General features: G+C 42.3%; 1 protein-coding gene across 7 annotated transcripts in view; it reads left to right on the forward strand.

Moving 5' to 3' along the window:
• Positions 1-15: 15 nt before the first annotated feature.
• The window catches only part of KDM2B (lysine demethylase 2B), a 159,157-nt gene continuing 138,748 nt past the window's right edge, over positions 16-20,424 (forward strand). For 3 of the 7 annotated variants that reach the window (XM_019507293.1, XM_019507296.1, XM_019507299.1), the window contains exons 1-4: positions 16-167; positions 1,139-1,283; positions 4,631-4,709; positions 9,730-9,776. In XM_019507293.1, the coding sequence (XP_019362838.1) occupies positions 117-167; positions 1,139-1,283; positions 4,631-4,709; positions 9,730-9,776 (322 nt within the window). In that variant the 5' untranslated portion in view covers positions 16-116. Of the gene's footprint in view, positions 168-740; positions 1,026-1,138; positions 1,284-4,630; positions 4,710-9,729; positions 9,777-20,424 lie in introns of those variants that run through there. The other 4 variants (XR_002095619.1, XM_019507295.1, XM_019507297.1 and 1 more) reach the window with 2 other exon arrangements.

A 20,424-nucleotide genomic window follows, 5' to 3' on the forward strand; every position in this document is an offset into this window, starting at 1 on the left:
AAAAAAAAGTGCTGGTGCAAAATGGCAAAACTTTAGAGAGACCTGGATGGCTTGTGCTTGCCCTCCTCCCCATGGGGGCCAAAACATGCAGGACAGGAACTGTTGACAATTAAGTGATGAAACTCTCCAAAAAAATGGAGGCAGAGAAAGACTCTGGAAGAAGATTGGTGTGTAGCCGGCTTCTGTCTATTTCCTATTTGTACCTTTTTTCATTTGCTTGTGCTTAATTGCTTGTAGAGGGAGGAATGCATGTGAAATGTAGGCAGCCGAGCGCCTTAAGTTTGCAAGAGATCGGCGTAGACACTCGGGAAGGGGGTGGATTTGAACCGAGGGGAAGGAGAGGGTGGGACGAGACTTATTTTTTTCCCTGCCGGTGAGGGATTGTGCTGGTCCGGGGGTGGGGGTTGTGCAGGGCTGGCTGCCGGGATCGCGGGTTTGCAGTGTGTGCACAGAGAGCCCAGCTTTGTCCCTGGGCGTGCGGAGCGCGGGGGTCGTGCCCGGGGTCCCCGCCGGCTCGCACCGGGGCTCCGGGGAGGGCGGCGGCAGCAGCCCGGCCTCGCTGCTGCTTCCCCGGGCCTACTCCTCGCACACCCCTCCGTGCAGCGCACTCGCCCCGGCCCTTGCCCGGGACCCCCGCACTTTTCCCTGGCGAAGTGCGCAGGCTCTGCCGGCGCTGGCATAGCGTGGATCGGAGCACTGGGGTGGGGGGAAGCCCATCAATCCCGGCGTTACATAATGCAATTTGTTTTTAAATCGCGGCTTCCGGTGTGACTATGGAAACAGTTGGAGGGTGGAAAGGCTGCGGGGTGCAGGCTGCATTGCCTGCTTGCAGGGGGTGGGGTGGGGGGTGATGGCAGGGCGATTGAATGGCAAAGAGCATCAGAGCTATGCAGGGCTCCTTCTTCCCTCCCTGCCCCTCCCGGCGTTGCACAGGGGAAGCAGGCGGGGATGGACGCGCACATTTCGCGTTTAAAGAGTAAAGAGACATGCAGCGTTTGCCCGCAGCCAAGCACCTGTTGTCTCGGGTCGGTCCCGTGTCCCCGGGGAAGGGGGCGCAGGGGCAGCGGTCCTACCTGGGTGGGGGTTGCATGCCCGCATCCCCCCTCGTACAGCGCCTTGTTTCTGATTTCTCTTGCAGCGCTCTATTGGCAGGAGGAGGTACGATGAGAACGAGGACCTCTCGGACGTGGAGGAGATTGTCAGCATCAGGAGTTTTAATTTGGAGGAGAAGTTAAGGAGTAAAATGTATCATGGGGATTTCGTGCATGCCATGGAAGGGAAAGGTAAATGCGGGGCTGGCGCGGGGGTGGGGGGCGGCTCCTGGCCGCGGTTGCTGCGGAGGAGCGGAGCTGGTGGCGTCTCCACGTGCGGAGTTTGTGGCTTGTTTCGTATTTCCCGCCTGCATCCCCCCTTCCAGGGGATCCGGTGACGAATCCAGGCCGAGCAGCAGGGGAGGGGTTGGGGGGGATGGGTGTTGCACACTGGGCCCTCGCCAGGAAACAGCACACGCACACGGGTGTGCGCGGGCACGGGCTGTCCTGGCTGGACCCGTTTCCACGTCCCCTGTGCAGGGACGTGCCCCTTCTGGCGTTGGCATCAGGGGTGCGGATGCGGCTTGCAGGGAAGCCTCGGTGGCTGCCAGCCTGACCCCGGCTCGCTTCCCTTGTGTTTCCAGGGATCAGGTTGGTGGAGTTGCTGCGGGAAAGCCCAGCCCCCACTTCGCCTGCTGGTGTTTCCCGCTGCCCCTCCGCCCCCTATTCAACCGAGGGCCCTTTGCATCTTGTTTGTCAGCTGCTAAGGATGCAACGCCAGGCTGTAGACCTAACAGCTGGGTCGTGTTATTAAATTCCGCCTGCCCCAAACCTCGTAGATTGGCTTGCGACCTACACGGCTAGATAGGTACTCGATAGGGAGAGCAGCCCATGCAGGGGTTGCTCTCCCGCAAGGGCAATGGATAGGCATAGTTTGCCCCTTGGAGCAGATGTAGGGGTGGCAGCTTCTCAAGTCATCTTCATGGGGTGCGGAGTCACTGAACCTGACACCAAATCCCAGCTACTTATGTGCAGACCCTGTGGCCTTGCCCACGGACGATCTAGTCCGCACCAGCCCTCAGAAATGGGCAGCCGCTAGCTGTCGTGTGCAGTCCACACCAGAGGTCAAGAATGACTGAGTCAGGCATTTAATTAATTAATTATTTTTTTTTCCCCAAAGCTCAGTCTTGGTGGACATTTTTAACTCCTAATGTGGCCAGGGATATCAACTGTTGTATATAGAGCCAGGTTTTTTCCTGGAAGGGAGGGGGAAATAGCTTCCTCCTGTCCCAACACAAGATGCTGACACCTGGTCCTTGCTTTTAAAATGCTGGGTAATTTTTCAGGGATTGCCTTCTACCATCATTTCCAAATTCTTTGCTCCTTCCCATTGCTGCTAGCTAACCCTTCCGCTATTTCCCTTGCTCAGCAGCTTTGCAAACCTTTTGTAGCTTTCTCCCTTCTAGGGAACTTGAAAATAAATGAGTGTCTTTTGTTACTTTGTTTTGGTCTATGTCTGCTTTGTTCAGCCCCACAAGGGATTTTAATGCTTTGTTGGGCCTTTATAAAGAGAAGGTCTGTTTTCATTTTTACCACTGGTTTAATTTTCTGTAAAATCAAAAGATGAATTGAACTTAATCAAAAATACTAAATTTGCCTACTGTGCTGGTGAGAGCAAGACTAGAAATATCAAGATATTGGAACACATGGAACCGGTTGATTTTTTTTTTTTTTTTTTTTTAAAATCTTCTATTTCCTTGTTTCTATTTTCAATGGGAGCAGTACTTTGATCTCCGGCCAGGAATGTGGGCTGGAAGTTTTCTTCAGAGGTGCTGCAAGGCTGCAGTGTGATTTTTGGCTTGGACACAGCCCACCATAGCTATTTATTCCCTAGCCTAATATGCAGTGGATCTACTTCTCCTGGACACCCTCCACCTGATTCCTGACTTTGTGTCTTGAATGGAGGATACGCTTATCCAGTGGATATTTATTGATTCAGTTAAATAAAATACTTAAAGGACTTTTTTAAGTTGTAAGGCATTTACATAATAAACCGTAATGATTTTTGCTAATAGGGAACTATTCCTTATGTTGCCTCTCATTTAAATATTGATTGTGGAAGGTAAATTCTGTGCGATGGAAAAAGAAATGATATTTTTAAAGGGTTAGTAAAATAATAATCAGCTACATGGGCTATTTGTTTAGCAGCACTAAGCAAGGATCCTTTATCCACACTTTTTGTAACAACGGGGAAAGTTATAGAAATAGATAAAAACATGAGTGGGAATACGAGTTTATCATGAATTTCCAACACCCCACTGTAGTTTGGGTGTCAGAGGAACATGATTTGTATAAACCTGGGGATGAACTTTTTCATGCAGTGTCCCAGGAAGGTTGTATTTTAGATAATTACTTATTTGATCAGTTGACAGTAGAAATGTATAGACAAACAAGCATAGTATTGAGTGTTTATTTAGTTTAAAGTGCTGTTAATATTTGTAGCATACAAATAACCCTGAGGGGATGCTGTCCAGCTATCCAGACTTCACTTTTCCTTTAAAGAGGAGGATTACAGACCTCTGGACATACTCTCTGGCTACTTCAAGATTAAATTTTGCATTTCTGGAGGCAGAATATAAATCGACTGTGAAACTTGTGAAGACTTTACCCACCCAAGTGAATGCTTATCACTTTTTCCTACTACCCGAAACAGGAAAAAAAAATTGTTTCATCCATGACGCATGATTCAGACCACTGAATGTTAAAATCAGCATAAAGGGCCAATTCATTTTCATCCTTAAAATGAAATAATTATGCTTTATTATTCAGACAACAAATCTTTGTTCTATTTTCTAGTTATTTGGTCAATAAATATGTACTCTCCTTTAAATCAAGATTTCTACCCTCATCTCACTAACTCAGCCATGCCTGAGGTCACAAGATTTTCACCTATAGGCTTCTGTCCTGCCTGCACATTATGGACCTGTTCAGTTCATTGAACTTACTCAGACTAGTGTCAATCAAATATGTGCCCAGCTGTTTGCAGGATCAGGGTCTTACAATGTACTGCTCTAAAGTTCAGTAGAAACAGAAATATGTAGCTCAGTCCATGCCACATTGCTTAATAGGCAGACAAGGTTCTTTGGGTAGATGCGATATCTTTTAGTAGACCAACTAAATAGTTGGAAAAATTGTTCTTTGCAAGCTTTCAGGCACAAATACCCTTCTTCAGGCAGAACTTTGTCTCGCTTTGTCCTTAGACCAACACAGCTACCACCAACGACACTAATAGTAATTTAGATCAATCTCCTATAACAGTTATGCAGCATTTCATAACCCAGACATTTCAACCTCAGACTCCCATTAACAAGCACCGCTTTCTACTTTATGTGCGTCTGTAAATAAGGAAAATAGAGAACAGCTGCAGACTATTGTTTGTCACCCAGTTTCTGCTTGTGACCTAAAATTTTGCCTCTCTTTACAGTTCTGTATAAGTTACAGTAAGTTTTCTTTGCTGAATACAGAAAAATGGAGAATCTTGACAATCTCTGATATGAAGCAAAAATGTAATTTTAATTCTTTTTGTGTATTTAAATCAGATTTCACTTTTGAGTATGTGCAAAGAGAAGCTCTCAGGATTCCCCTTATTTTCAGAAGTAAAGATGGACTTGGAATTAAGTAAGTTGCAACTAAATCCTAGTTTTGATTCAATGTTTTATGAAATAATCCTAATACCTGCATGTGGTCTCAAAATGTATTATGGATAGCATGCTCAAGAGGGGGGTAAGGGTGATTATACTTCGTTTACAAATGAGCAAACTGAGGCTGGGAAAGTTGCATTTGGGGCAGTTGTACAGTCACAGAGCAAGTCAGTGACAAAGCCAGAAACCAGAACCCTGGTTTTGAACCATCTAATGACAATATTTGTGTCTGACTTGCCATGCAACTTCTAAGTTATGTTCTGAATGATGTGTGGGGGACACTGTGATAGCTACAGTTAAGGAAGCTTCAAATTTTCCATTATAATGGTATTTTTTTAGAAACCAATATTTAATTATTTATAATAGAATTCAGAATTACTATTTGTATGGGGTTGGTTTTGTTTGAAATCTCAGGACAAAAAGGATTAAGTTTTGAGAAATAGTTGATTCATAATATATTGTTTTCTGATTGGAAAAAAAAGACTACCTGCAACCACTTTTTAAGAGGTTTTAGTACCTAGAAGGCAAGGACTCAATGTGTCAGGCAGATAATTCATGGGATGGGGAAGGGCCTTTTGACATTTTTGGGGAAATGTTTACTTATAAAACCTTGGTATTAAAATGAAAAAGTCTCTGATAACTTTGAGATGCTACTTATTTTATTTTTTGTGTGTAAAAAGTTCTGTGTAGTGTTTCTAAAGTGGTACAAAAATGGAAAAATCCTGATATTGTATGATGATTATATTAAAAGTGACTCCTCAAGCACAAGCAGTATAAAGCTCAGGGAAGGTTGTGCAAGCAATTTTTTGTTGTCCTTAAACTTTTGAGTACTTTTGAAGTACTGTGCTTCATTTTACTACTTTACTGTTTTTAATGTCTGTTTTGTATAAGATTATACTCCTGGGTTTCTCAGTTATGTTTTCTTATGGATATTTTGTCCTCTAGTTCTGTTAATGCTGAGAAACCAGGCAGTCACACTGTAAAAGAGTAAATTACATTTTCATCTGCCTCACACAGCATAAATACAGCTGTCAAGTTGGTTACAGTGCAGAATCTCTATGACAGGTGAAGATATAAGGGGAATAAAAAAATGCCTCTTGATTTTCAGTTCCCAGGTGGAGTTTGGAGAGCTGATGGTTAGAGAAAAGGGCTTTTGAATTGTAAACTGGATTCTGAAGAGACTGGGAGAGAATAAATATGGAGCTCCATAGTAACAGTTTTACAGTCACTTTACTGACTCTAATCACACTCTAATGTTCATTAAAGGGGAAGAGAATGGATACTTGAGTTTGCCCTGATGAGCTTAAAATAGTCTCCAGCCCCCAGACTTGACTAGCCAGTTTCTTTGTCCCTTACCCAACTGCTGATATCTTTCCTCTATTCTAGTGGGAATGTACTTGGCTAACTGATCCTGTATTGTTCCCCCCCCCTTACAAAATGAACCATATCGTGTGTACAGCTTAATCCAGCAGATGGAATTAATAGCCTGAGAAGGTCAGAGTAGCTGGTATGCAGTATATATATTGCATATCATACATTAAATATGTATATACTATGTATATATGTATATATCTATCTATCTATATATATCTATCTATCTCATACATTAAAACCAAATTAAAAATACCATATAATCATGTAATTCCAGATGTATCATAATGGTTAGATATGCACAGGAAGCCTAAATGAAGGTGGCACAGCTTTTAAGTGCTTAGTTTTGCAACCTTAATCATTTTTCATACTATTTTTTATATAATGTCCGAAGTGTTTTGCAGTATTTTATTTTTTAAGAACAAATGGGGAAAACCAGAAATGCCATTGTTTGTCATCTTACTGAAACTCCTGTAGGTTATCATCACTCAGTAGGGTTGGAAATGTTTAGTGCCATCATACCTTTGTCTGCCCTTGAGCTACTTGAGTCACTGATGGGAGTAGTCCGTGGTCCTCCCTCCCGCACCACTGGAGAAGGATGGGACACTTCCTTTGGGTTTCACAGGTATTTGAGAGCAGAGGAGTGGGAAGGCTCAGGAATCCTGGGTTGCATTCCAGACACTGGAGAAAAGTGTTTTCTAATGGGCACAGATTCCTCTTCTCATTCCCCCGCTTCCTGGGCCCTGCCCCTTTCTGCTCCCTTCCCCAGGTTGATCTGTTGTCTCTTCTGCATTCAAATTGAGTAGTTTTGTCTTCCAAACTGCCAGAGCCTGGCAGGAAGGGCGGTGTGACAGGCTCTTTGCTTTAACGTCTGGCAGAAGGACCTGCAGCTTACTGCTGGGATAGACTGGATCTTGGAAGATTTAGCTTGTGAAATCTAAGAAGTTCCTGCTGAGCACTTACAAACTGGCATTTTTCAAAGTTTTGTAACATGGGCATTTTTTGGTAGGTTTTCATGGATATGGCAAGAGGCGTATCTGACACAAAAGCTCCCAACTTGCCCAATTTTAAGTCCCTCTTCCAAAGCATGAGTATGCCAGTTCTTCTCAAGATCAGCATTATTACAAGAGTAAAATGCCATATTTACCCAGCAGTCAGGGCTCATGGTGATATGCGGTGATAGCTTTTATTAAACCACCATGATTTTTGCAAAAAAAAAATTATTTATTTTCTCTAAAAAAAAAAAAAAAAAAAAAAAAATCTAAAAAGATGTCTGTATTTTCCCTGCTTAATTGTTACAAATGGCTGAACTGTCTTGCCTGAACTTTTCCAAAAAAATTAAGATTGAGGCAGACATCCATCAGGGGACATTTCAGCCCAAATGGTTAAAGTTTGGCTAAGCAATACATAACTGAAAGTATGTTCTTTTAACAGGAAGTGTTAAGCTACCTTCATAATAGTCAGTGCTATCATCAGGCTCATTTTTTTATTTCCAAAATACTTTGACAGGATTAGAGAAAACATTTCAGCTCCAGTGTTTTCACCCTATTCACACTTAAGTAATTGCATTCTGTTGACACAGATTCTTTCAGCAGCTGCAAACCAGGCTGCAGGCTTCAATCCCTGTCCCAAACTCTTGTGTAGCATTGCAGTCTCCAGCTCCGTTTAGAGCACTTTGGTGGAAGGGAGCCCTCTCTGTAGTAGACCAAGCAATTTAGGATGAAATGTGCTATATAAATATATGTAACAGGCAATATATTTAGCACTAGTATAAGAGCATTTGAGATTGATCTGATACTTAGTAGTAATTGGAGCTGTGTACTTCTAGTTGCCTGATGTTAAATAGCTTGCATGCCTGTCACCGACAGATCTACAACATGTAGCTCTTCTGTTGCTGTGTAAAGTAAGGCTCTGAAGTTGCAGGAAGCGTGGTAACTGATGGAGAGATGATTAAAAATGAAAGTCAATGTTAAACATTGCTTCTGTGGTTTTCCATTTCGTATACCCAGCCATGGCGAGCCGTTGTTATTCCTAGTGGTCAGAAGCAGGAAGCACAAGTCCTGACCTCTTTTACCAGCAGTTGTTTTCTTTAGGCAGATGTGAACATTTAGATGCTCCCGTGATTGTATGTTCGAAAGCTGTTTCTTTTGGTTTGGTGGCCTGCAGCAGACACCCACTGTGACACTCTCCTGCTGCTTTCCTCTCTCACCTTTACCTGGAGGCCTACTTTCTACTTCATCCTGCACCTCAGAGCACGGGTACATTGCCTTTATATATAGGGCAATGCCTCCTCCTATTCCCTGCCTGTCCTTCCTGAACAAGTTACCACCCATGCCTGTATTTCAGGCATGTGAAGTATCTCACCACATCTCCATACGCCCAATTGCACGATCATTCTTTATTTGTACTAGGACTTCAAATTCTTCCCGTTTCTTCCCCATGCCTCTTGCATTAACGTATAAGTATTTGAGGTGCCTAACTGAATGTCCTGTCTTTTCTCTGAGAACATTTCTAAGGCTTCTGCTATTGCTTCCCTTTACTAGGTTTTTAACCAGGTCCTCTGGCTTTTTACTTACTTCTGAGGTTTTTCTCCACCTTTAGATCTTTAATTACTGCATCTTCAAAGTACTGTACAAACAGAGTTCTCAACCTTGTCATTAATGTGCAGTAACTAAGATAGAGATCTCCTGTCTCTGTCTTTTGTTTGTTTTTCTTTCCTGACTTTTAAGTTGCCCTGTTTGCTCTGTCCCAAATGTTAATGATGTCAATCCACAAGATCTCCGCAAGGCTCTGAATGGCTTGTGCTTCAAATTCTCCTTCTTGATGCTCTCAGCTGCTACTTACTTGCATTTAAAACCTAAAACATGATCTCTATTAAAAAGAATGTTATAAATAGCAGTGTCAGCACCAGGGAACAATTGCACCACCTTTTAGCTTAGAGACTGGAAATATCTGATGCAGAGTTGGGCTCAACTGAATTCAGGTCCGAGACACTTATGTTGCTCCACCACGGTACAGTTGGGTTGTTCTCTATTGTAGAAAGAATTTCAGTGTAGCGTCTGTAGGAGAGCACTTGGGATGGTTTCATTCTCAGCTCTGAATCTGACAATGTGTGATGTGGCATTGTACAGGTCACTTTACCTCTTTATGCCTAAGTTTATATGTATATGCATGGGGGAAAGACTAGATAATTTACCTTATGGGGGTATTTTGAAGCTTCTTGTTTGTCAAGACCTCTGAGATGCTGAGCTGGCAGATGCAGTAGAAGTAAACCAAAGTTTTGAGTTTGTCAGAAAACCTGTCCACATGCAACTGCTACTAGCAGGGTGCCAGCACATGCTCCCTAATCATTCCGAGTAGAGACATTTTGCCCTTGTGCTAAACAGCTATGCCATATAGCATCAAAATAGTGAATAATATGCCTTTATAATATTCTCTGTCCTGCCAGAAAAAAGCTGTCCATGCTGTTCAGAAAAACTACTTGATCCTTGCTGCTAATAGCCATGTTTTGTAAAATGTGGAGAAATAGCACTATAAACTTATTTCTGTTTTATCCATGTGAAAATTTGGTCCCTCTTTTATTTGGACAGCATTCACATTCCTTTTCTTTGTATTGCTAATTATAGAATGCCTGACCCGGATTTCACTGTCAGAGATGTGAAGTTACTAGTGGGTAAGTTGTTCTGATTTTACTGTATTTTCTGTATTATCAGTGCTGCTTTTTTAATGTTAATTTTGTATAAGACTCCAGATGTGCTTGTAAGCACATATTAACTCAGGATCTGAGGGAAAGAACAAAGAGCCAGTCTGAAAATATACTAATTAGTAGTTATACTGATGAAGCCATGAAACATACTGGAAAATGGGGCACTTGTAAATATAGTGAATGCTTTTCTCTAACAGGTAGTAGATACCTGTTCTTCTAGCCAGATGGCATTAGCTGCTTCCATGCAAATACATCTTTTATCTTGGAAAGCAGCAATTTTGCTGATGGAGCTTGTAGACATGATTTGTTGTTGAGCAATTTGTTTTAAACACTTAATTACAGCCATATAACATGGTAGCTGTGAACTCTTTATAAGCTTATTAATGTCAGGCCAGGGCAGTGCTTTGATGGAAAAACTCCAAGGGAGCTCAAATGTGGAAGCGTCATGAGATGGCTTTGGTGGTTTACTAGCAGGCACTCTTCCCTGCGCAGTATTGAATTAACGCCCTCACATTGTCTTCAGCAACACTGTCTTTTGCCCGAGACCTAACACGAAGGTCCTGATCATTTGTGCGTGTAAAAAAATCATGGCAATTTTTGTAGAAGTCGGAGTGTTAACCCTGATGAAATGGCTGTGTTTAAACAGTGCAATTATGTTACGTGCTGTCTAAATTCCTCAGCAAATGAAAATGTGCAAGTTATTCTTCACATCCTGATCTAACAATGGGCAAATCTACATGTGACACTACATCGCCGTAGCAACGCATTGTGGCGGCATAGGTGTGTGCGTGAGTCTACATGTGACCAGCAGCTACTTTGCCGTAGCGACACGCTTCCTGGGTATAGCACACCACTACGGAGAAATAGCTGCTAAAAATCACCATGAGCTGCGTAGGGTGGAGTAACAACATCGCCATAGCGATACGTGTAGATGTGCCCAATGATACTCAGTGCTGTGTCCATCAAAACTGGCTGCATTTCAGTGATGGGAAAAGTGGTCTCTAGATGTAGATCTTTATATTGATGTTAAAATTTTAATTCACGTTATAAAGAATTAATTATTGGTGTGTAAGTGTTTTGTGTTTGGAAAATGCCTAGAAAAGACTCCTGACTTATTTAGTTGCAGAAATGCACAAACCCAAATGCATTCATGCAAAATTACATTTAAGCTAATTAATGGACATGCTATTTAAAATGAGACAAAAATGTAACTTAAAAAAAGAGATGATGCAGCTATTTCAGTTTTACCATTTGCCACGTAGAGAGAATCCCTATTTCACTAAGGAAATGTTGTTGTGTTGCTTAACTGACAATGTTGTACAAAGAGCTTTGAGATCTTCTATCTGACAGGAGATATTGTAGAACAGTGGTCTCCAAAGTGGGGTGCGCAAATCAATCCACTGGGGTGCGGGAAGAAAATACTAGAACTTCTATTTCTATTTCGATAAATATACGTATATTGGGGGTGCATGCTCAAAAATTTTTTACTGATAGGGGTGTGCGATCAAAAAAGTTTGGAGACCGCTGCTGTAGAAGTCTAGTTGGAAGTGTTGTTTTGATATCAATATAGAATTTATCTATATAATTTGATATCAGTATAGAATTTTAATATCTTTTAATATCCATACATTCTTAGATGGAAATAGGAAATATGAAATCATATGAGAGCACAAGGAAATCTTATGACTATTGAGGAAATCGGTATTGTTGAAGTTGGAGATGTTGGATTTCTGCTGTTTTGCTGTGCAGTGGCTTTCCATTAATGCTGATTGTCTGCACTCTGGAACAGCTCCTTTGTAGATTTATGCCATAACTTCTGCTCTGCTGTTTCTCATTTTGAAGTTGCTGCAATCATTTAACTAATTATGCAGTAATTCTGGGAACAGAGTAGTGTTGCATAACAGACTATTATGTAGGAAAAAGTGTAAGTGTGAGAGCTGCTTTCCCCTAAGATTGATATCTTTGGAAATATTATGGGGTGGAGATTCCCATGTATGTTGGCCAAGAACATTAGGGTGAAGTAAAGCGCAAAGCAGTAGGATATCTATAAATGATATTACATTCTTTAAATAATGAGGCATAAATAAAAATCAAATTGAGAACTGAAATTTGAGGACATGAAATTTCTCACAGTTGGGAGCAGTAAGCTGTACACACATACCTGGCCAAACTCTGAATATTATATAGCTATCCTCTCACTGCATTTGGATGAGCTTCAACTGGAAATCCCAGTCCCAGCCTATAACTTGTTCAAGAAAATTGTTTCCTGCTGTTAAAAATAAGATGTATAGCATTTGGCATCACAGGTGGAAACTTGGTTTAAAAAAAACCCCATCCACAAATATTTAGGGGGTCTCTAGGTCTGCAACTTGTATCTGTCAGTTCACTCTTTTATAGCAAGCCATATATACAAGCACAGTATCTATCTGCCTTACAGCACACAGAGGGCCATGTACAGGCCTGGTGAAAGCAGGTGCAACTCCATTGTCTGTGTCTAATTTCCAGAAGGCATGTAAGTGAACTCAGAAAGTCAGGCAAACTAGAACGAGCTCCATATTAGATATTGTTTCTGCTCATTTATCCAGTATTTTTGACTTAGTGCCTAAAATGAAACCTTTCCATGTGGGACCTTAAACAGAGTTCTCACCTGCTCTGTGCAAGTATTAAAGACCCAAGATACTTGTCACAATTGGATTTGTTCCTGTGTTTTTGAAAATCGCCCTTCCTTGCATGTGAACTTGCAGGTTACTGCATTTCAGGAATACTGTGTGTACAAGTGAAATGCCTCAGGGAACGTGAGAGAAAGATCTTTTACAAATATGAAATAGTGTAATATCTACCCACAGAGTCAGAATTTGTGCTGAAGTCAATAGGGAGAATGCAGCTTGAAAATAAAACACTCTAGCTTAAGTTTTTCTATTGTGGCCATCATTGTAGCATCTGTAAAAGTTTTAATTTCTTCCAAGGATGAAAAAATGCACATGTATCTTTGTCATAAGGATGTTTTCGAGAGATTCTGGGCACTAGTTTTCAAGGTAGCTAAATCCCATTGCAAGTCAATGGGACTTCAAGTCCTGTGTGACTTTAAATTTTTGAAAATCTCACCCACTGTTGATTAAAAAAAATCAAACTCCTTTATCTTTGTTACTAATAACTCTTGTATTTGTTGAATATAGGATCCTTCACTGTGATGTTTAATGGGGACAAAGAGAAGGCAGTGTCCATACCCTAGTGAAATCAATTAGATTTGGGTACCTAACTCTTTGAAAATCCCAAACTACACTATTAACAAAGAATTTAAAAAACAGAGTTTACTTGTCAGTATGCATGCTTCTCATTTGTTCTTTCTGTTGTTACTGTTCACTCAGAAAGCAATGAAAGCAGTTTGATTTTTGGTGTGTTGTATCTTAGTGTTTGGACTCCAGTCTATATTTAAAAAAAAATCTCAGTTTTCACTAGGTTCTGTAAGCAGTAGTGTAAAAGCTTATCCTTGGGTTTGGTTTTCAGAAATGCTTGTTGTTGCAAAGTGTAAATGTTGTCCCCAATTTAAGAGGACAACATCTTCTTAAGATCTATTATGATTTATGTAAGGACATGGTCTAGATTAGTTTGTATGTCTATGTTAAACATAGTTCAAATACTACAATATTGGTTCTAGCTAGACATTTGACTCAGCTCTAAATGAGCAACATCCCAGCTATTTTATAAAGCCAAGGTCAGTGGATTAATTTAAGATGTTGGAATTTGTCTGATCTGTAAAATGGCTGTGAGCCAAGAAATCAATTGGAGAGGGAGAGAAAAACTCTTGGTCTACTTAGGAACTTCAGACTGCTTGAAAGAGAAATAAACTACTGTAATATCATTAAATATTAGGCCCTTATAATTTTCTTCTCTGATGTGGATTTGAATACTAATTCTAAAGGACAAGGTGTCATTGTCATGGCATCATAAACTGTTTTAAAATTTCAAGAAAGCCTTTCTGCCTGATTCTCTTCAGACAGAAACCAGGCCTATATTGGGAAGTTTTGCAGGTAGCGTTTATGCTGCTGTGCTGGTGCTGATATTGCAGTTTCACCCACGTGTGTACATCGCTGGCTGTCTGTGCAAGTGAAGCATGCCCTTTCAGTAAGTGGTCGTACGAGTACAAAATGGGTTTGTTTCACTGTGGTTGGGTATTCTGGTGCCCCTTGTAGCATTGGCTGTGACATTTGTGCAGTGCTTTGTGGGATACCCGCACTTCTCCCAGGGGATTGTCTGAGCCTGAGGACAAATTCCTACAATCCCCTTTGGAACGATCAGCAGCGGCTGCATACATTTTGGATGCAAGGCAGCTTTGTTCGTGGAGTTGTGCGCAGAGCTCACCTCCATCCTTCAGCACACGCGCACCTAAATGAGAGCTGGTTTGACAGTGGAGAAATGACAGTTGCATCCTGGACATTTGCAATACCAGATCGTGATCAGTCTTGGATAATGCAAGGGGTGCTGGCAAATCTATGCAGAACATCCAGATCTTCAGGTCCATCAAGGATGTTTTTCCACATGGGGTGAGCCCTCACTTGATGTGCAGTAAAGAAAGGAGGGATTCAGGATGCTTGGGGTTCTTCAGCTTCAAACAGGATTCACATTCTGGTTCTGCCCTTCCTCTTTCTCCCAGTTCCCATGTACCTAGAAAACAGTGCTTTTCTGGGGTTGTGCAAGGAATGGTAGATCACCAAATAAATGTGCTAGACCTACTTCAGAGCAGTTTGGTAGTTTCCAGTGTGGTGAATATGGGATATTAGGTGTCCCATGCAGTAAATGTGGGGCTGGTGCACTAAATATTGGCCAGGCTACTCCAGTAAGTGGTGATTCTGGCTGACAGATTGCCTGTGGTGCCAGAGCCCCGAGAAAGCAACTGCTTAATGCAGCCTGTAGTTGCCCAGGCTTGTATGCTGCCAGCCTTTTTGCAGCAATGATGGCTCCAGAACTCATTGCATACCAGCATGGGAAGGTGCGGTGGCAGGAGAAACAAAGATTTCCTTTCTAAAAATTAGTACTTCAGCCTTAAAGAATACTTGCTTGGAAATTGCATTGAGGACAGTAGAGTTATATGCTTGTGAAGGGAAACCTGAAATCCCGCCCCCGGACAAAAAGGGTGACTATCACTGCCTCAGGCTGCAAGCTGATTCAAAGCTATACACTACCTTAGCTAACTTAGGCAGGCCAACTTTATTTGAGTATGGCTAGGACAGAAAGGGTTAACACTCGTCTGAATATAATATATCAGTTTATAAATAACAGCTACAGGTTGTCAGCAGCTCAGTCTGATGTCTCTCAACTAGTCATTCTGTTGTTATTAAATATTTATACTGCAGCGGTCCTTAGCAGACCTGGCTCACACCAGAACACTTGCTGTAGTTGTTTTACAAATATATAAGACTACCCCAAATTGTTAGCATATTTGAAGACGGTCCCTGTTAAAGGTGAAGCAGAGGGGCGAAATCATGATGCACATAGCTTACATATATACATAGCTGTTTTTTTTGCATAGATGAAGTAATAGCTTACATATATACATAGCTGTTTTTTTTGCATAGATGAAGTAAGTATATCCCCATCTGTTTTTCACTCAAGCATCATTAATCCGTGTCTTTGCAGAAGTGGTCTTGGGGGAGGGTAGCAGCCTTGAAGGTCAGGCCAAGAAAGACATTTGATATCTAAAGGAACATGAAAGAAAGTGTAGGTTCAATTTTATGAGAAGACAACAGTAATTTTCTGGTTCTTTGGCAGTAACAGTAGTTCTCAGGCTGCGCTCTGTAGATCTTTGCTTTGTGCTAATGGTAACTAGTGAGGGACTCTAGGACTGATGGAGCCAAACAAAATAACCTCACTCTGCGGAATTGCTTCCTAATCTTCTTTGGTTCACTCCTCTTCAGTGTTTGCTGTCTCTCTCATGTTGGTCTCCTCTGAACCTTGTATCGTGCTTGAATTCACACAACTACAACAGGACCTGGAGAGACTTGAGTCAAGTGTCTGCATGCAAGTAGGGACATCTAGTTGCAATAAATGTATGGTTCCACCTTAAGCAAAAGGAAATCAGCAGTTCTGCCGGAGAGTAGGGGGGGAAATCATAACAAAGAAACTGTGTGTGAAATCATTACGAAGAAACTGTACGCATTGTGGCACAAAAACCTTTCAATCAGTTCTGCCTAATACAGACCTAATGTTACTTTATCCATAGAACAACACTATAATGGTTGCAGGGGAGGTGGGACATCGCGGATTGGGAGGATGGCTCAGGGAGGTGTGAAGGCAAAGGTTCTTTCTTCGTTTAAGGCTTGGGGCCCAAAACTGACTTTGTGCTGGTCACATGGTGATGCCAAAGGACTGCCCTCAGATCTCAGTGCAGGGCTCGATTCAGACAAGCTGTCTTCCCGATGGATGTGGATTTTGTCCTGTCAGTGCAGGAGCCATTTGAAAAAGAAGACAGAAGAGCTGAGTTGAGATTTGCGGAGCTGGTCTTAACATGAGACACTAGCCCTTGGCATATAAAAAGGAACAGAACATGTTTCCATTCCTGTTACCTTCTCGCCTGTTCTTGTTCACATCAGTTCTGTGTGTATCTCAAATATAAATTGGCCATCGGCTACTCTCTGCATTTTGATTTCTGCCCCTTAGGCAGCAGCACAATTTTTTCAATGTCCAGTTTGCAAATACTGCAGGGGAACATTTAAATTCAAACAAATCTGATCTGAGTGCAGACATCTTCATGGTTCCTACCTCTTCTGCAAATAGTCAGGTGCTCCCAGAGCTTTAGAAACCACAAATCTTGGGCCAGCTCAATAGTGTCACGATATGGAGATATACCATAGACTAGATCAGTGGTCCCCAAACTCATGGCTCACAGACATTACCAGTGAGATCTTCTGGTGCTGCTCACTGCACAGAAAATTAGCGTTACAGCTGAGTTTGTCAAGGAGTTTATTGCCTGCAGCCTAATACTTGTTTGGTGCTTTTGGTTACAGGCTAGCAAGCTCAGCTACTGGAGTAACTTCTGTACAGACACAAGACGAGAATCAGGAACATGCTCAACTGATTAGAATTACTGCAGTAGTGTATAACTGGCCACAAGCCAGGGGCTGTCCTTGAGTGCAAAAGATTGCAATTTTAAACTTTACAGGGTTGGCAAGGAGTTAGGTGGGGCCCCCAGAGGAAAACTAAACAGAAACCTCTGTAAGATCCTGAAAACTGAACCCATTAAGCTCCATTTCCATTAAACACTCTTGGGAAATCAGGTTTCAGGGTTTACTGATTCTGAAGCCTACTTTCCCAACTGTTCAGTAAGATTCCCAAGCCAGGAGGATATTGATGCAATTTAGTGGAGATAGGTTTGTTTCACGACTTACAAAAAGGACCAGGTGCAAAGCCTGCTTGTGAGTATTTGGGTCTGGGATATTGACCCTGCTGCTTTGGAAATTATTTTCTCGTTATTCTGCAGTATTGGTTGTCATCTCTAGATCTTCCCTAGGACTGGCGCAGCTGAGATGAAGTAATTGCTGCCCATTTTTCATTTAGTCACTATTATGGATTGTACTAACTGCATTCCTCAGATGAGGATGTTGATGAGATCCCTCTGTGTGGTCCCTTATTATTATTATTTCCTTTTAAAGTCTTTTCTGGAGAAGTATTGAGTGTTTAGTTCACCAAAAGAAACAAACAGAATTGCTAAAATTAACTCATGTTATACTAATACTCTCTGTATGGTTAAGCTGGTTTAAAGCTGCCTAGTTTGTTCCCTCTCTGTATGACAACCTGATCTGGTAAAATGCCTCCATGTAACGCAGGCCTGACCTCCACTTCCAAAGCAAAGAACAGTGTTAAAGAAGAGAGAACAGCCTCATTTGTGAATCACTTGCCAAAAATAGTAACTAGGGCAGCTCTTCCAGCCTCCAAATCCTTCACTTTGCAAAACACTATAGGCAAGATTCTTTCCTAGTGGAAACCCACTGGCTTCAAGGGAGTTACATCAGGGAGGAATTAAACCCACCAAGATGGTATGCCACTTAATGGAAGAATCATGTTCTCTCTGGTGGACAATTTAAATGAATCCTTTCAAGATGGACATTTCCCAGACTGCTGACCGTGTGAATGCTTAAAAACTCTGCGTTTTCCTCATTTTTATGATTTAACATAGCCATTTGGGCTAGGTCTGTCACAGAACACACTCCCAAGTCCAAGCCATTGATGCATACTAATTTAATGTTAAATCTGAGCATTCAAACACACAGGTACCATCAAGTTAGAAGAGGGGCATCCTAAAGCAGCATGAATTGAGCCCATCTAGGCTCTAGTGAATATTAGATGATTTTGCTGTTAAAGATATGTCCTGATTATATATGATATAATGCAGCATATTAAAAAAAGAGAAGAAGCAAAGCCATTCTCGAAAGCAATGATGTTCATATTGCAGTAGCCATTTGTGATGTTGCTTCCTAAACATTTTTGTATAGACCATGCGTGAACTCCATTTAATTGTCATTAGGAGTTGTAGCCAGTACAAAGAAAAACATTGGACTACATCCTTGGAAACTACTGATTATTTTTTAAACCATTACTTAATCTGTTGTAAAAATCCTCCTAAGGATCAAAGTGACTGGAGAAACCATGCAAGAAGAGACTTCATTAGTTGCAGCTAGGGAATACTTTTAAAGTTGGATGGAAAGCAGATAAACTCAGTCACTTTTCTACCAGCCTGTATTTACCAGCCTCTCCAGGAGAGTTGTGTCTGCTAATTTCTCTTGCTCCGGCTTTTTTCTCTTTGTGCAGGTTTAAGTACAATCACAACTCCCAGTGAAATGATTAAAATGTGGGTAAGGCAGGAGTTCATAACCTGTGCAGTTCTGACTTTACCCCTGTGATAGTTCTGGGATTGTAATGTTGGTAAAAGAGTGACTTTGGTGCACAGGCTGTGCTTTGTCTCAATTAAATCATATTTTATGACCAAAATTAATATTTAATCCACAGTTTGGGTGACTTTGTTGTGTTAGAAGTAACTAATGTTGCTGGGCTTTTTTTGCCTGGACATATCATTTTTAATGTCTACTTTGCTGTGTGTAGTTTTAGGCTCACTTAAAATTAGTTTGAAATTCTGCCGAGCTACATCATATCTCTTGGACCTGTTACATGGTGGGGGATTTTTCCCTTCAGAGGTGTTTTTTCTCTTCCATGGAAGAGCTGAGGATGTGTCAGGCCTTTTGCTCACGAAGCACCTGGCTGGCTATGCAGTGTCCTACATCAGTGGTGGTGCTCAGTCTTCTGGCCCTGTGGGCCATGAGTGGTGCAGAGCCAGTTTGTGGGCTGTCAGGCTCCCTACACAAGAGTCGGGCTCTCTGCTGCCTCTTGCTGGCCCTACATGCCTGGATCGAGCACCTTGTGCTGAGACTAGGTCCTGGCACCCCGCACCTCCCCTGCCTGGCCCCATGTGCTGGCATCACTGCCTGCATGCCAGAATAGGTTCCTGTGTGCCAAGATGGGACCTGGCACCCAGCACCAGGATTGGGCCCCATGCTGCCCTTTGCTCCTGACCTAGCATACAGGCTCATGCTAACTGACCCATGGGCCTCCCCACAGGTTTGGAAATTTGGCAGTAGGGGAGCAGCCAATGCTACCCCACTGCCAACATTTTGGACCTGTGAGGAGCCCAGCAGGCCAGATGACATGGTCCTGGGGGCTGGATCTGGCCTGTGGACCAGAGGTTGAGCACCCCGTCCTATATTGGTGGGGAAGGGCTATGTGATGCTTCGCAACTTTGCTATAATAAGCAGGTGCCCTGAAGCATGAGCACGGTGTTACCATGTGTAACTGCTCATGCACGTTATCAGACCACCTGCTGCAGATGCTGACAACAGGCTGCGTAAAATGTGTCCTGCTCAACCTTACCTGCTGTTAACCTTGAATATCCTCTTTTAGTTGCACCGTAGGAGAGTGGTAAAAAAATGAGGGGGGAGGGACCACGTCTCACGTTACTGTTCATGTCCTGACACTCCACCCATCAAGTCTCACCTGTCAGTTCTTTTTCGAGGCTAACAACCCATTTTAGTTTTTGCCAATTCTCTTAAGTGCCAGCCTCTTCCTCAGCCCCCTGACAGTGCGCTTGAGGATACTTGTATTTTCCTTGATGCGTTCTCCCACCTCCTGCTGTTGGAGGTGGACTGGAAGAAATGTTCCCTTGAGCCAGTCTCTTAGCTGGAGGGATTGTGCTCACTGTGGCATTAAGTTCTTTGATGTTTCCAGCACAACTGAGAATCTGGTTACTTTTGTTCATCTCTTCTGAAGTCCAGGAGTATTAAAGAAATATGCCAGTCACTGTCATTTCTCCAGTTTTAATTTTAGTATGACAGGGATGTGAAGAAAGGGAAGGTGTGTTTGCTGCCGCCTGCCCTGCTTAGCAGAACTCGAAGTGCTTGGCTTATTCATCATTTGTATCCATGAGTGGCTCTAGAAGACTTAGTCTAGGTAATGCACGATTAACAAAAGAGTTGTTATTTCAGAGGATTTTCCTATGGGGTTATTATTCCAATGAGTAGCATGTGTGACCACCCACACCACTGCACTCTTTATGATTAATCAAACAACC

This window comes from Gavialis gangeticus, unplaced genomic scaffold (genome assembly GCF_001723915.1).
Source record: "Gavialis gangeticus isolate Ggan-Ray unplaced genomic scaffold, GavGan_comp1, whole genome shotgun sequence".
NCBI classification, from domain to species: Eukaryota; Metazoa; Chordata; order Crocodylia; family Gavialidae; genus Gavialis; species Gavialis gangeticus.